Raw genomic sequence first — 16,837 nt, 5'->3', positions numbered from 1 at the left:
AGCTTGTCTTGGAAAGACATGCCCTGGGTTGGCACAGGAGGGCCGTATGAGAGCTCTCTGGGGTACAGCCCACCTCTTCTGCTGGAGGCTGTGCACCTTGGCTACTGCTTCCCACTAACCTGCAGGGCCCAGGCAGGACTGTGCAAAGTGGGCCTGCTGAAGCAAAGTTTCAAGCTGGTTTTAACAAGTATGAATCCTTTTATTCCCCTCTGGGTTCAACAGCAATCATCCTAGCAGGCTTTCTAACTCCAGCAGAGGTCCCAAAGAGACACACTGAACAAATTTTAAATGGCTTTATTAAAGGCTGTTAATACAAAATACAACCGAGTTACAAGTAGTCAGTAAGAATTTTTCATTTCTGAAAATGTATCAAAGAAGAGGCTGTTCTGACACCCACGGGGGTGCAATGGGGCTGGGTGCCATGCCCCACTGTTCCCAAAGCAGGTGGAACCTCTAAACCTAGAGGGTAGAAGTGGGAAGGGATCCCAAGTGAAAGAACTGAGACTGGTTTCTAACTTCCTGGTGGAGATTTTGCAGTTACAGTCACCCAAAGCAAGACACTGGATCCTTGAGCTCAAACTCAGGAGCAGACAATGGAGTGGCCAGGATGAAGGAGGAAGGATGCAAAACCACAGTAGGCTTCAACTGAAAAGTGTGAGTTTTTACAATAATACAAATGTCTGGTTTTAGAAATGCCATCTTGATATGGGGCAAAAAAAAAAGGTGGCAAACGTGAGTTTAATTTTCCCTTACTTGGACATACCAAACATAGATTCCCAGGAGGATGGTGAAAGGCATCATCTTAACATGGATTGCCCAGGGTTAAGGGGAGAATCGCAGTTCAGGCAGGATGGTGACCCATGAGCATGCATCCTCCAGGCCATCACCGCTCCCTCTCAAGTTTTATTACTTTGCAAAGCAAAGCAATACAATTGCAGAACTCCCACTACGATTTCCCAAACTGTGATTTTACATTTAATTTCAGGAGGCGGTACCTTTACGAAACTTTAGACATTGTTACAGAGACCTGAATACCACTGGGTACTGGACCCCAGATGATGATAAAAGAGGCAGAACCTTTCAATAATCCCCAAATCTCCTCAGCTACCAGGAGAACTGGATGGGAATACTGGGTTTTATGAGAAAGCGGAAAAGAAATTAAGAAGAGTTCTCTCTCAAAAGAACAGATTGATCACCTTGGCTAACTGTGCCAGGACGCAGATCCTTCTTTCTTGATAGGCCAACACTAAGGAATGCAACTTCTGGATATCTTTTTTCTTAAGCAGACCCTGCTTTCAAGCATGGTTTCTAAGACAGTCCACTGCATTCAAAGCTGGAAGTGGAGACAGGCGGCAAGCCCAGCTCTGAAGCTCAGTGGCTGACCTGCAGGACTGGTACCCAGCTGTGCGATTCCAGCTAGGATTTCTAGGATTCTTTCCCCCTCATCACCATGCTAGGAATCTTTTTCCCTTCAGTGTTTCAACTCTATACTTAAACAGGGCAGAAAGAACTTGTGTTCACCACAGTACAGTCAGTCATCAGAGGAGGAAGGTCAAACTCAAGACCCCAAGGAGCCAAATGAAGTTTAGGGACATAATGCAATTGGCAGAAACCAAACCAAAAGCTGGCCAGGCCACAGTTTTGGCAGAAACTTTCTGGGAAAAAAGTTGCCATGTGCTTTACCTTGGAGCAAGGTAAAATATTCTAGAAATCATTTCAGAATATCATATGAAACAGAAAGGCATTTTAAAAAGACACACTTTGATACTGAAACCAGGTGCTCACTGGCAGGATTTGCAGGGATTAAGGCGTCAGGTGAGAACACAGTGAGAGGCAACGTGGAGATCACACGAGGGCATGGATCACAGGCGCACACCACTTGGGAGTCACTGAGCAGGCGCTCTCCTCTGACCTTACGCCATCCCATCTTGGGTGGAGGACACCTTGCCCTTCTGCGTAGGCTCAGAGCAGTCCTAACCTGCCCCGCTCCCTACCTCCCCAGCAGCAGAGACCACAGCAGTCAGCCAAGTCCACCTTCAGGAGATGCCGTTGCCATGACCACGAAGGTCTCCAGGGGGCGCCGCTGGGGCCATGCAGAAACGACTCCACTTCCGTCGGTGGTCAGGATTGAGGGAGGGTCCATCGTGACACAGCTTGACCAGTCTTTGGGATAAAAGACATACGCTGCCCCTGCCAGCTTCACACCAGAAGGTTCCAAAGCAACTAATCAGAAGAGCCTGGTCTTCCAGCAATGCCTGTCATCTGCCCTGACTGCTGCAGATGCCCAGGACAGAAAATACCTAAAAGGTCAGGAAAGTAGCAAAGAACTTCCAAGAGGACACTGGTACAAACCCAAGAAAAGCGATAGCCCTATAACTGCTAAATCTAGATACAAAATCATGTAAAGTTAATACAAAACTTTAAAACATGCAACTTGTTAAACAAAGATGAAGAGTCTGAGTAAGTAGCATGGCAGGCAGTTTAAAGACGACCCTGCCACGTGCCCATGATCCGTTTCCTGGAAGTGATGCGAGTGAAGGGTGGCACATGATACAGAGGCGTGGCTTCCGCAGAGGAAGAGGCGTGGCTTCCGCGTGGGAAGCCGGACAGCTGGGGCTGCGGGTATGGACTTCAGGGGCAGGCAGGTGTCCCCGTGGTTACAGCGGGCGCCCAGTGCCATGACTACTGAGGACATCCTCAACAGCCACCCGTCAAAGGAGCCCCGTGCATTTTTAAAAGGGTGGGGACAGAGAGGAGGTGGGAATCACTCTATGAATTTTGTGACATGGTTGAGGAAACTCTCGAAGGAGGGGGAAAATTGGGTGGAGCTAGAGCAGAGCTTTTATTTTAAGATTTACTGGATTCCTAAGAGTTTTTAAAAATTCCAGATGTAAAACTTCTGTTATCAAATTGTTGAAAATAGCACAGATATCTGGTCTTACCAAAAAGGGAAAAATCTGGAGAGCTGGCCAAGGCAACATTTACCAGCATCCAAATGATTCTGGAAAGAGTGGGAATCCTGCCCTTGTGTTTAATCTCCCCCTTCACCAAACCACTTTGGAAAATACTTGGGGATTCTTGGTTTGTTTGTTCTGTCTAATCCACTTTACCAGTTGTCCAGAAAATCAAATCCTGTCTTCAAGATGACATTACTTGAGCTGACCTGTAGAAGGGACAAAAACACCAAAGTAAGGCATGAGGCTTTTTTCAAATCAGCACAATCTAAAAACAGCATCTCATTTAAAATGACCCAAATGAAATAGAGTACTTCGTCTCAGAGGCTCCCTGACCTCAATTTGCCTCAGTGCTGGGAACCAGAAAATTAAATAAAGCTCAGTGCAAGCCAAACTCTGCCAGGATCCAACACATATCCCTTTCTGTCCCCAGGCATGTCTGAGGGCAGCCTGTAGACCCCACTTGGAGAGAAAAGGAGAAAAATGTATCTTTTCTATTTCTGAATGAGGGGCATGTTTAAATTTAGTCACCCATGCAGTAAGAGAACAAGTTAGGAAGGTAGTCTTTCGAATATGAAACACACATACACAGTGACAGACAAAACAAGTCACCAAGTTGAGGGAGTGAAAAATACAGAGAGAGGATGTAAAACTTCTTTCTTTCAGATTATGCGGCAGGTTCTGGAGTGATTTTCCCTGACCCAGGACCACTCTTCAGGTCACAGACTGCCCACTTACAGGACATGGGGTTGGTTTAAAGGGCCATCTGTGAGCTGACTCAGACACACTTCCACAGGCTTCCGCCAGCCACCTGAGAGACCCTTCTGCTAGGTCTAACACAAGTACATGTTTACCTGGTGGCTGCAGCCTTCCTGGGCAAGGGGGCCTTGCGTCTGCGCCCTCCACATGCTGCCGATGGACAGCACCGCCACAGAGGCAACAGAGGCAATGGGCGAAGCAGCTCCCCTGAGGCAGGTCTCAGGCCTTTGCTGCCCCTAGGTTGAGCCAGAGCTTGAAACGCCAAAGAGGTGCAGGCATACATTCCTCTTTCTGGTTTCCTACCAGTGTTCTCAGCGCAGCAGCATTTCACTCTGTGCTCTGCAGTCAGAAATCAGCTCTTTCCGAGGATTTCATGGGCTCTGTCCCACATTCCACCCCACCCCCCACACAAACACTTTCCTGTATCTCTTTACAATTAAGATTCTCACATAACTTATATAAATGCTTCCCTCAGAGGAAGACCCCACTGCAGACTCAAGAGAGCAGTGGGCTGCCTGAGTCTATGAGAGGGAGCCACTGGGCAGGAAGCCAGCCTCAGGGCCAGCATCACAAGGCGGTGCTCCTGGGGGACCCGGGGGCCTCCATCACCCCATGGCCGTCCTCCCTGTGCCTCCCTAGAGCTAAGCAAGCACTGCAGCCCATCCAGAAAAGCTCTGAAGGTCAGGAAGCGGTAAAGCTCTGGGAAGCTCCATGAACAAAGCCTTGCTCATCGCCTCACCCAGGTCCACGAGTAGGCCACCATCTTCCCCCAGAAACTGTTCTCAGACATGCCTTGTCCAAGTATCTCTTTGTTCATTATAAAACAATGTCTCAAAACCACAGCCTCCCTCTGAAATACCACTATCTGTTTATTTGGGCTTCCCTGGTGCCTCATGAAATTAAAAGACGCTTACTCCTTGGAAGGAAAGTTATGACCAACCTAGATAGCATATTCAAAAGCAGAGACATTACTTTGCCAGCAAAGGTCCATCTAGTCAAGGCTATGGTTTTTCCAGTGGTCATGTATGGATGTGAGAGTTGGACTGTGAAGAAAGCTGAGTGCTGAAAAATTGATGCTTTTGAACTGTGGTGTGGAGAAGACTCTTGAGAGTCCCTTGGACTGCAAGGAGATCCAACCAGTCCATTCTAAAGGAGATCAGTCCTGGGTGTTTCTTTGGAAGGAATGATGCTAAAGCTGAAACTCCAGTACTTTGGCCACCTCATGCAGAGTTGACTCATTGGAAAAGACTCTGATGCTGGGAGAGATTGGGGGCAGGAGAAGGGGACGACAGAGGATGAGATGGCTGGATGGCATCACGGACTCGATGGACGTGAGTCTGAGTGAACTCTGGGAGTTAGTGATGGACAGGGAGGCCTGGCGTGCTGCAATTCATGGGATCACAAAGAGTCGGACACGACTGACCGACTGAACTGAACTGGTGGCTCAGCAATAAAGAATCCGCCTGCAGTGCAGGAGCCACAGGAGACGTGGGTTCAATCCTTGGGTTGGGAAGATCCCCTGGGTTGGGAAGATCCCCTGGAGGAGGGCATGGCAACCCACTCCGGTATTCTTGCCTGGAGAATCCCATGGACAGAGGAGCCTGGCGGGCTACAGTCCATGGGATTGCAAAGAGTCAGACACGACTGAAACGACTTACCGTGCGCACACACACACTTACTTATTTTGGATTTGGGTGATCCTTCAACACTAGCTCTGTTTAAAGTCCTAAGCAAACACTTCCTCTTGGCTGCATTTTCTCCAGTAGTGCAGGGCAGCTCACACTCAGGGCTCCACACACAGGGAGACGTGGAGAAGACAGTCACGCTGCCTGTTCTCTTGCAGGGCCCTTTCTTCACGACTCACTGCACCTCGGCAGTGGGACTCTCAGATCTTTCTTTTCCTTCTCCTGCATCCCCGGAAAGAAGTCCTTTCCTTAGGACTCCACTTGGGACACCTAACTCTGTTTTGCTTGGAAACAAGAAGCTGCCCATCACTACGGAAGCGAGTCTCCTGTGATCTGCAAAAAGGCACAGCTGCTCCTGGTGGAGGTTTGGGGGTCCTGCCTGCATCCCCCTGTGTCCTCAGGACACCTGCAGCTCCCCTTCTCACCCACAGAGCAGCCCAGCCTTGCGGGCCCGTGCATAGAGCTGGCAGTCAAACCCCACCCACACTGCCAGCTTCCCCCTTGAGTCCTCTGCTCATTGGCCCCACGATCCTCCATCACCTGCCCTCACACAAGCAGGGAAGGGCAGGGGGCATCTGAGACACAACCACACAGCAGGCAGACGAGTCATGGCACCCAGACAGGCGCACTGAACACGTTTCCTGCATGTCTGTTGGTTGCCGAGCTGAGCGACAACCCAGCAGGCTGCCAAGGGATGGCAGAGGAAGAAGGCATGGACATCTGTGGCCCACCTGCCCACCCCTGTGAGGCAGCCCTCATCCCTTCAGCAGTGAGACCCTGGCTAAAGCCAAACACCCACCTGTACAGGCACAGGTTCCAGGAACAGAGCATCCTCCATGTCCTCCACAGCCTCCATGGCCTCGGGAGAGACGGGCTTTCCCACGGGCCCAGAGGGGCCGGCTTCGCCTGGGGGGCTGGCGCAGGCCTGGGCAGGCTGGGGCCTCTCGCACTCCGCGCTGATGCCGGGAGCGGCCCGCTGCTCCTGGCGGAGGGGGCTGGGCTTCTCCGCCTTTGCCTCCCTGGCCTTCGGTGCGGGCTCCTGCCGGTAACAGGCCGGCAGGACCTTCTCCCCTTTCTCCATAGACTTGATCTGGCTGGGGGTCAGCGACTGGAACTCGGCCTCAGGGCCCTCCCCACGGGACCGCTCTGCGTTGATCTTCCAGAAGGATGCCTCCTCTTCCTTCCAGGCAGGACCCAGGGCATCCAGGCTGGAGGACTTGCCGCCCTGCGGGGGCCGGAGGACCGGCAAACCCTGAGGAGCTTTGGATGGTGGCCTGGGCTCGCCGGCGGTGCTGCAGCTCGGCTCTTGGATGGATAAGGAGGAGATGCTGAACTCCATCTGACTCTAGCGGGATGGGGGGAGGGGAGGAGAAGTACAGCAACACCTTCAGTCGACAGAACGGGTGTGCCGGCCCAAGCATCTCTCCAGGAGCAGCCGCCCGCCTGCTGTCCCTCTGCTGGGACCGTCTGTCTGTCCTCAGCAGTGATCTGCAGGACTGCCATCACATCTCTGAGACACGGAGGAAGCTTTGAGAGCAAGGCCCTTCACTCTGGATGCTACAAACATCTGAGACTCCTGCCTCTGACTGACGACTAAGGCCTCTGCTTGGTGAGCGGATCACCCACCTGGCTCGTCAAGAGAGATTCCCACACCTTCCTGAGGAGGGTGACTCTCCCCTTGGCAACAACAAGGAAGGGCACACGGTTAGCATATAGACCACTGCAGTGAGGATCCAAACCCAAAACCAAGTCCCCACCTCACAGGCCTCTTCCTTCCTGATCAATGACAGCTGGCAAGGATGAAAAAAAATCCAGCAGTCAGACCCTGCTTTCCTGGACTAAACCAAGAAAGTCAAAGGCAGGCCTCAGTGCAGCTACAAAGATTTCACCACCCCCCCCGACACCCCTCCGTCCCATGCTCTGCCTGCATGCCTGCTAAGGACCTCATGTCTGTGTGCCTCAAATTCCTAAGTCGAAGGGCTAACTTCCAAAGTTAGTATTTGGAGACAAAGCCTTTAAGAGGTTTAGGTGAGGTCATGAGGGTAGAGCCCTCATGACAGGATTAGTGCCCTTGTAAGAAAAGACAGAGAGATGCTCACTTTCTAACGCCTAAGGACACAGTGAGAAGATGGCCGTCTGCAAATCAGGAAGAGGAGTCTCTCCAAGACCAACCTGCTGGCACTGTGACCTTGGACCTCTAGCCCAGAACTGTGGGGAGTGAACGTCTGTTACTGGAGGCCCCCAGCCTGTGGCATCTGCTGACAAGACAGGCTTCCTCTCCTATGCCTTCCTCAGCGTTGCCCTGCTTCCCTCAGCCGATCCTGGTCCTGTTAGGTGGGCAACCCCCGAGGGCAGGGCCATACCCCACATCCAAGTGCCCTGCAGACACTGCCGTATTCTGACGCTGCTAACCACTAAAAGCCGTAGGACTGAGTTGGGAGTACTCAGTCGCGTCCAACTCCTTGCAATCCCATGGACTCTAGCCCACCAGGCTCCTCTCTCCGTGGGATTTCCCAGGCAAGAATACTCGAATGGGTTGCCATTTCCTCCTCCAGGGGATCTTCCCACCCCGGGGGATGGAACCCACATCTCTTGAGTTTCCTGCATTGGCAGGCGGATTCTTTACCACCACACCACCTGGGAAGGCCAAGTTTGAGCTGTATGACCAACAAATCACTGGGTGGAAACCTAAGCCCTCTGACAGTAGTGCACCCTGGAGGCTGTTCCCAAGTCCTACAGAGCAAGCAATCTGCTACCTCGATGACGCTTAAAAAAAATAAATAAATAAAATCAATCTGGGACATTCCTCTCTTCCTCTCTACTTCTACTCTCGCATACATTCCCTTCTTCTTCTTCTTAAAATAAAGGTATCAGGACTTCCCTGACAGTCTAGTGGCTAGGACCCCAAGTTCCCAGCGCAGGGGGTCTGGATTCAATCCCTGGTCAGGAAACTAGATCCCACAGGCTACAACTAAAAAGATTCCACATGCCACAACTAAGACCTGTCTCAGCCAAATAAATAAATATTAAAAGAAAAATAATAAAAGTAGTAAAACTATATGCTAAAATTTGGGGAGTTAGAAAAAAACATTCATAAACTTTCCCTCTTCCGACAATCTCTATTTCTTTTTGTATTTTCATGTAATCTTTTTCAGATATGTGTTTTATGACATTGCAGTTCTGCTATGCATATAATTTCGGTATTGTTTTTTCATTTAGCACCATCATCAATGGTAGGGTGTGGTCTTTGTAACTATTCATTTTACAGGGCATAAGATATTTCATTCAGTGGCTGTCCCACATCTACTTTCCCACTTTCTTCTTATCAGACAATTGGCTACTTCTAATCTTTGTTGTTATAAGTAAGGCTGCCATGAACATCTTCTTGTATATAGCTCTCCCCATTTGGAGTTCATTTAGTCAGATAGATTTCCAGAAGTGAAATACCAGACTACAGCAGGTTTAAACCTTTCTTCTATCATGATTTTGGGTGCATACCAAATTTGTTTGCCAGGGGCTGCCCCAATTTTTAATGCTGTTCACTATGTATCAGGGTAGCAACTGTAGCCACTAGTTCCCTATTAAAACATGGTTCTCTGTTACTTTAATACATACACCTTCACTTAATAAATGGTGATTCCAAACTAGTTTTTACAAACAGCACTCTCCCAGGAGTCTAACCATTGCAACACGTTTGTCAGGACAAGGACAGAAATACTGCTTTTCCCACAGAAGCTGGAGACCTGAGCCCAGGGAGCTGCATATGTTCTTTCTGGCTGAGACTTTTCCTCAAACCCCAGATTCTGATAGCCGGAGGACACCCTTCGAGATGATGCCACAAGGAGCTCTAGCTACAAGCGCAGGCTGCGCGAAATCTCGGTTGTAAGATATAAAACCCGAGAAATGACATCAAAGCTCAGGTACCGGCGCTGACCAGACACAGTTTCCTTTCTTGATGGGTCTTACATCTAAAAAGTTTTTATTCTACAAAGGACAAAAACGGAGGTTTGGAGCAAAGGAGTGAATTGTCCTAGGTCACATAAGAGACGAAGAGATAGTCCATTAAGAGATTGTGTGGCTGGGTTTCCAACCTGGAGCGAGTGATTCTAGGCTTGCAGCTATGCTGGGCATCACATCACATATAAAAAGCCAGTGGCTGCCATGGACAATGTCTTTATAGACACCAGAGATCCTCATATACAGCAGGATTTCTGTATGTCAGCAACCTAATCTGATTTATAGGTTTCTGAGGGAATCATTCTCAAATACTCCATATTTCCATGTGTGTGTGCTCAGTTGCTCAGTCGTGTCCAACTCTTTGAGACCCCATGGACTGTAGCCCACCAGGCTCCTCTGTCCATGGGATTTTCCAGGCAAGAATACTGGAGTGTGTTGTCACTTCCTTCTCCAGGGAATCTTCTCAACCCAGGGAGTGAACGTGTGTCTCCTACATTGCAGGCGGATTCTTTACCGCTGAGCCACTTGGGAAGCCCACATATTTCCAAATTCCACAATAAAATATACGGAGAATGTGGACATAGAGATGATGAGTTCTTTAAATATGCAAAGTGCTAAAAAAAAAATAAACTGCTTGGAATTGAGACTGAGAGAACTGAGTTGAGATTGATCTGGAAATTGTTGGGAAAGAAAAGTACTTATGCTGAGCAGTTCATCAAACTTTAGGCTTTTTTACGATCAACATTTCTCCAGTGGGGAGAAGCACCTGGAAGCCTGGGCTGAACACAAGTCTACACAGAAGGCAGCAGTGGGCCAAGGCAAGGACCCTGGGGAGGGAAGCCAAGGACCCTGGGGAGGGAAGCCAAGGACCCTGGGGAGGGTCGCAGTGGCCCCGGGGCTGCTTCAGGCCCTCCATCAGGACGCCCAAGCAGCACTGAGCTGGACGTGACAAACTGCAACACAACCACGGAGGCTTCCGTGGCTCCTTGGGCCACCAGAGCCCTCATGACAGCTCCTCGGGGGAGGGTGACATCTGGGTAGAAGAGGGGGCCATGCTGAACTGGGGTGGCTACCTGGTTTGGAGCGCTCTAAGGTGAAAATGGGAAAAATAAGAACTTACAGAAGAAATAAAGTTCTAATATAATTCAGCTTCTAAGTCTTTTTTTTTTTAACCAGGCATTTGTTGTTTTCCATTCTGCAAATAGAATTATGATTACATAGCCCCCCATTTAAGAAACAGTCTTCCTTGATCAGCTACACTGGTGAGGGTCTCTTTTTTTCCTACTTCTCGCCCCAGAAGCAAAGGTTTGTGGTTTGTGTTGAAAACACATGCCTGGGGGCTTCCCAGGTGGCGCAGTAGATAAGAATCCACCTGCCAATGCAGGGGACATGGGTTCAATGCCTGGTCCAGGAAGATTCCACATGCCGCAGGGCAACTAAGCCTGTGCAGCTACTCAAGTCCATGTCCCTAGAGCGTGTGCTCCACAAGAGAAGCCTCTGCAATGACAAGCTGGCACTCCTCAACAAAGGGGAGCCCACCACTCGCCACAACTAGAGAAAGCGGGTGCAAAAAGGAGCACTCAGCGCAGACAAAAATAACAGTAAGATAAAAAACAAAGTAACGTGCCTGCTGGGAAGCGGCCTGGGCGGAGGGCCGGGGGGCGGGCAGGAAAAAGAAGAGGGACAGAGGGCCTTTTTTTCCTAACTACAGTTCATCTTCCTTGGCTCCAAGACCCCAGCAAAACTGGACCAGGACACAGTGAAAAAACGGCTCCTGGTCATTTTCAAAGACACAGTTGTCCGGGTCACACAGAAGCAGCGTCTGCACTGCAGCCCCCTCTGTGCTTTAGAGGAGGCACCCTTGCTTTTGCTCCATGACTCCAGCGCCCCAGGCAGCCCTTCCCTCCCAGACCAGGACTCAGCCTGCCCTGTCTCCTGCGCTTTCTCCTGGGATGTCCCCCCAGCCCCGGGTCCACTTTAGAAGAGCCTTCTGCTCACTGGCTCAAAACCAGAGCCACAACCACCTTCTTCCTGGAACCTGCTCCTCTCAGTAAAGGGCAAACACACCAATGACCCAACCCAAAACTGGGCTCTTTTCTTCTCCAGTAAAAATGGAGTAATGATTATCCTTACCTCCCTGGACCAGACTTGGCACATAGTAAGTGCTCAATAAATGCAGGCTACTGGGCTCTGCTCCTCTTCTGCTTGGTCAGAGGAGCCCCATCCTGGCCCACTATCAGGAGCAGTCTGAGTAACACACTCCCTGCAGGGACCTGGTGTAGCCACTGTGCTGTCCCCTAGGCTCCCTGCAAGATCTCTGACCTCACCTTTCCCCACACCCCCCGAGGCTAGGAAAGGGGGTCTTCTGACACTGGAGCTGATCAGTGAGAAGGAGAGGACAGCCCAGCCTTGGAACCTGGCAGGCCAGCAGAGGGACCACCTCCAGAGCCTGGGATGAATGCTAGAAAGTCAGGGAGCTTTCGTGCAATGTTCTCCGTCCTGGAAAAAAGTCAGTTTCTCCAGGTGCAGAGAAAGAGCTCTCAGGAACCTGAGGGCCACATTGAACTGGGTCCAGCAATGGGGTGCCTCATGTAAAAAACAGCCCAAGGTCAACAGCTCCCAACTCAGACAGCAAGCCCATGGGGGACTCAAGCCCACAGTCTCACACAAGAGGGCTGAGACGGGAGAGGTGGGAGTACTCAGGAAGCCCTCTCCCCTCACCCTGATGCTGAGGACCCCACCTGCAACCTCCCAGGTGATGGCGAGAGCCCAGGGCTGTGCACCTGGGGGGCTCAGGCCAGCTGGGCCAAGCCTGGGTGTCAGCTGCCCATGAGGGGACCTGGGTCTCAGCTGGCCACGTCTGTTCTAAAAGCAGAAAGACCACAACTGAGCCCAGGCTCTATTTTTACGTCCCACTCACTGGAGAGGAATGTGTAATATTTCAGGAAAGGAGCGTGCAGGCAGCCAAAACTGACTGTTTGGCTTGGCAGCCCGCGGCAGATCTAAACTGCTGAGACAAAGGCTGTAGAAACATTGTTAGAAAATACAATAGTTTACTAGAGCAAATCCTCATAAACTCACAAACCGTTTCAAATTTATCCTCCCCACCTCCCCCTCCAAAGAAGGAAGAGGAAGAAGAGGGGAAGATACTAAAAACTTAAAATCTCAAAATAAGCAGAATGACAACCTGGAGAAGAGACAGCAAGGACTAGCCACTGAGACTGGGGGTGTCAGACCCTCCAGGCAAGTGGGGCCTGGGGGATAGAGCCTGGGACCACCCACCCCTGATCCCCAGACCCCGGGTGTTTTCCCCACGGAGCAGGGCAGACAATGGGGAGTCCAGCTCCATTGCACCCAGCTGTTGGGCTCCATGGCAACGAGAGCTTGGAGAAAACCCCACAGACGCCCAAGAGGAGGTGGGTGTGAGGAGCTGTAGTCATCAGGTCATGGGAGGAGCAGCCTCTGCCCTCCAGGCGCTTGTCGCCTCACAGGGATAAGATGCCCCAGCACAGACCAGTACCAACAGCACGAATGAGTGCTCGTCCAGTGCGGTGCTCCTCAGAGGGGACATGGGAGGGGGACGGCCGCAGCTCAGGGTGAAGGGTACGGTCTGGGCTCGGATGTCCAGCCCACACACCTCACTCAGCCTTCAGTTTCCTCATGGGTAAAAGGGCGCATTGTTGGGATTTGTCAAGGAAAGGCCCCCAAGGTGCTCACCACAGATCAGGGGCCTGTGGGAGCTGCCAGGCTGCTGAGATGACTGGGCAGGCCATAGGAACAGGGTCTGCTCTGGGCCTGCGGGAGGGTTGGACCTGCATGGGGAAGGCCGGGGGGCTGGGCGGGCTGAGGGCAGGGGCGGGGTGGGCCAGGCAAGGAGGCAGGAGACATCGGGTGCGTGGGGCGGGGCTCAGGGCTGCAGGAGAGACCAGCAGGAAGGACCCTTGGGGTCAAAGAAGCAGGCTGGGCCCTGGGTTGAAGGGGCTGACAGGTTATGCACCCATGAGAGTCTGGAAAGGTCAAGAGCTGGGGACCAGAGGTCCCCTCTGGATCTCAGGAAGGTGAGAGACAGCACAGGGGCATCAGGGAAGGAGACTTCACTGCCGGGAAGAGACAGGGGTCTCAGGGACTGCAAGCAGGAGTGTTGCTGTGATGGGGGGATGGTACAGCTCCATGGCCCCCTGCTTCTCAGAAACTTTGGGCTGGCAGTGAAGAGGGAGAGCCAGGCAGAGCCATAACTGGGAATCCAGGGAACCCTCCAGGTACGGATAACCTGATGGAACACCCTTCTGTCCCCCGTGGGCAGGAGATGCCTGCAAGCCACAGGCAGATCCAAGCTCCAATCTCTCCTCATTGATTCCCCCTGCCTGCCAGTTACGGCCTTCTCTGAGCCCCGCTGTCCTGGCCCACGCCAGGACTAGTGACACTGACCTCCCGGGATGGAAGACTTGGACGTGCCTGCAATTCCCTAGTGTGGACCTCAGTGTATGGAGATGCTTTTGTGCCCAGGCATTTACTTCTCCTCCTGAAGAGGGGCTAGCAGGCCTCCCTACTGTGGGCATGGCCTGCACTGGCCATGAGAGATCAAGGAGCTGACCCCACCCAGCTTGCTTACTGTCCCCAGTGAGGCAGCTGAACCTCAGGGGAAGAACTCGGGCAGACAGAGAGGAAAATTCCAGACAGCCTGGGGGAGGAAAGCACAGTGGGGGTGGGGTCCCCAGAGTCCAGCTCCCCAGCGCCAGGGCCTGACCTGCCTCTGTAGGAGTCTCCTCTAAACTCCCCAGCCCAGAGGGACTAGGAATGCCAAGAATCCTCTCCTCCCCTCTGTGAAACATTCCAAGGCTGAGTGTTTTCCTCTTGAAACCTCAGGAGCATGAGACAGGAATCCACCGTGAGGCCCTCCAGGCCCCCTCTGCGCCAGCACACCTGCAAGGCTGATGGATGAGGGGAAAGATAACGACCAAGAGCACCTCACTGGCTGCGACGGGCACTGCTGCCTCTGAGCCTCCTTTCATGGGGAAGATGTCAGAGCAACAGAGGCCCCAGGCCTGACAGTCTCTGAAGGAAGCGACCCAGGAGGGGAGGGCAGGCTAGAAGGCTGAGCAGGAGCCAAGGAAGTGAGAGAGTCATCTCCTAGGCAGGTTGATAAGAAGTCTAGGGGCCCCCAAGGAGACAGGGGTCTGGAATTCTCAACGAGGAAGAAAGGACAAACCTTTTCGTCCCTCTATATTCCTTAGGATTATATAACAATAATGTATCCTGTTTGAGGACAGTCTCTGGAAAAAACCTTCTGGCTAATTCTGTCATCTTAAGGTGTAAATTGTGGGAGTAGGTCTAGTGAGGTCTTTACAACCTCCAGACATTCTTTTGATTTACTGTAATAACTAATTAGAGAGTATATAACTCCACTGCTAACACTAGCAAGGGGGTACTCTTTCTACCCCCTTCTGATGCCTATGTCAGAAGCTTTCTCTATCTCCTGTATACTTTAATAAAACTTCGTTACACAAAAGCTGTGAGTGATCAAGCCTCGTCTCTGGCCCCCTTCTCCTCCAGAGGCCAAGAATCCCAGCGTCTTTTCTGTGGTTCAGCAACAACCTTTCAGAAGATCGACTGTGCTTGCCCAGCATTAAGGCCTCTCCTGATCAGAGCTGCCTTTCAGGGACAGATGACACTAGCTTGTCCATCCTCGGCAGGTCTCTGAGAGGTCCTCTGCCATAAGCCAGCCTCAAGGAAGGAGCCTAGGCAGAGGTGCAAAAATTGGGAAGAAATCCCAAATCCCTGAGATTAACTCTGTGCCGGACAGTCGTGACCTCGGGTCAGGCCGACCCCAGCCTCAGCTAATCTCTTGGTGGCTGCTAACCAGGGATCCAACCTGTGCCCCCTGAATTGAAAGTAGAGTCTTAGACACTGGACCACCAGGGAAGTCCCCCTTTCTGCAGTCAGAGCCGAGAAAGAGCTAGGCCCTGAGTGGCCGTCACTAAATGTCTGCAGAAGTGGTGGTCTAATGGTTAAGACTTTGTGCTTCCAAGGCAGGGGGAATGGGTTGGATCCCTGGTCAGGGAATTAAGATCCCATATGCCGTGTGGCAAGGCCAGAAAAAGAAAACAGGGAAAAGCGTCGCTGAAGTGAACAGCTGCAGAAGGCATGAGATCATATCTACCAATGTGCACGTAGATGTGTGTTAACTGCATGAGGGAAAATAACTGAAGGGGTGATTGTGTGCCTAAAGCTGTCCTCCTGTCCCCAAATGCACTCATCCCCACACGGGGCTGTTTTCTGAGAGCAAGTGATTACTCATCTCTGAGTTTAAGCATAATGCCTGACCCAGAATAGATGTATAATCAATGTCTACTGAATTTTTGAAAAATCAATGAATGGTATAGAGAAAGGAAGTAGAAGGATGGTTACCAGGGGGCTGGAGGAGGGGGAGGGGGGGGTTTCTGTTTATAGGGAATAGAGTTTCCGTTTAAGGAGATGACAGACTTCTGGAGACGGACTGTGGCGATGGCTGCACGCCAGTGCGCACTCACGAATGGTTGAGATGGTACGTTTCATGTTAGGTATATTTTATAACAAAATTTAAAAATAAAAATTTTTTAAATCAGTGGACAATAGATAATCAAATGAAACGACCCGGTGTCAGAGCTGTCAGAGTCTTAGATTCAAAACGGCACAAATGCCCCGCAACTCTCCATCAGAAGCTGCAATACATGTCCTCAAACCCCAAACCTAAGCTGGACCAGGCCTCAATTAGACTAGCAGAACAAAGCAGAGGGGACACTTTGATACCCACGCCTAGGACTAGGAAGGCCTTGTCAGCGTGCACTCTCACCCAGGGGAACTCTTCAGGTACCATGTAGCTCACTGGATACATGTGGCTCCAACCGAAAATGGAAGAGAGGATATCCTCAAGCAGCTGGTTCCCATTAGCTGTCTGGTAACAGGTCCATGGAAAGGCCAGCAGAAGAACAGTCTAGCTGAGCCCTGCCCAGACCACTGGCCCACAGAATCAGAAGCAAAGAAACGAACATTTCAAACCATGAAACAGTGGGGTGTCTGACATGTATCAAAGATTTCAAATGATGAAGGGCCACCAGCCCTGCAGTTGGAGGTCAGGGCCACCCTGCCCTGGCTAACCTGCCTCCTGCAAGCAGCTCTCCAAAGAAGTTCTCACGAGTCTCTAAGTCCTAAGGAAGAGTGTGACAGCTCAGGGGGGCAGGCACTCGACTTTTGGCTGGGGCGAGGCGGATGTGGAATGCTGACTGGTAAGGACAGGGTAGGGGTGCTCCTTGGAACACTTTCTGTTACTTCTACAAAGTCCTGACTTTAAACCATATAAGTTTGACTTTGAGAGCTCAGACAGACAGGTGAGGACAGAGAGAGACTATCAGTTCATGAAATAAGCTGGTTCTCTCATTGGAAGGGAATGTGAAATGGAATTCTGAGCCACAAAGACTATACCTTTTACTGAAAAGATATAAG

At 51.2% G+C, this 16,837-nt stretch overlaps 1 protein-coding gene across 1 annotated transcript in view; it reads right to left on the bottom strand.

The window, feature by feature from the left end:
• Nucleotides 279-16,837, bottom strand: part of C28H1orf198 (chromosome 28 C1orf198 homolog) — a 34,942-nt gene continuing 18,383 nt past the window's right edge. Inside the window, exons 3-4 of the mRNA XM_013975538.2 lie at nt 6,198-6,743; nt 279-3,163 (exon numbers count right to left, since the gene is read on the bottom strand). Of these exons, the coding sequence (XP_013830992.2) occupies nt 3,107-3,163; nt 6,198-6,743 (603 nt within the window). The 3' untranslated portion in view covers nt 279-3,106. The remainder of the gene's footprint in view (nt 3,164-6,197; nt 6,744-16,837) is intronic.

The sequence above is a fragment of the Capra hircus genome, chromosome 28, assembly GCF_001704415.2.
Source record: "Capra hircus breed San Clemente chromosome 28, ASM170441v1, whole genome shotgun sequence".
NCBI classification, from domain to species: Eukaryota; Metazoa; Chordata; class Mammalia; order Artiodactyla; family Bovidae; genus Capra; species Capra hircus.
Note: the sequence above shows the minus strand (reverse complement) of the source record. Positions and strands in the feature narration are given on the sequence as shown.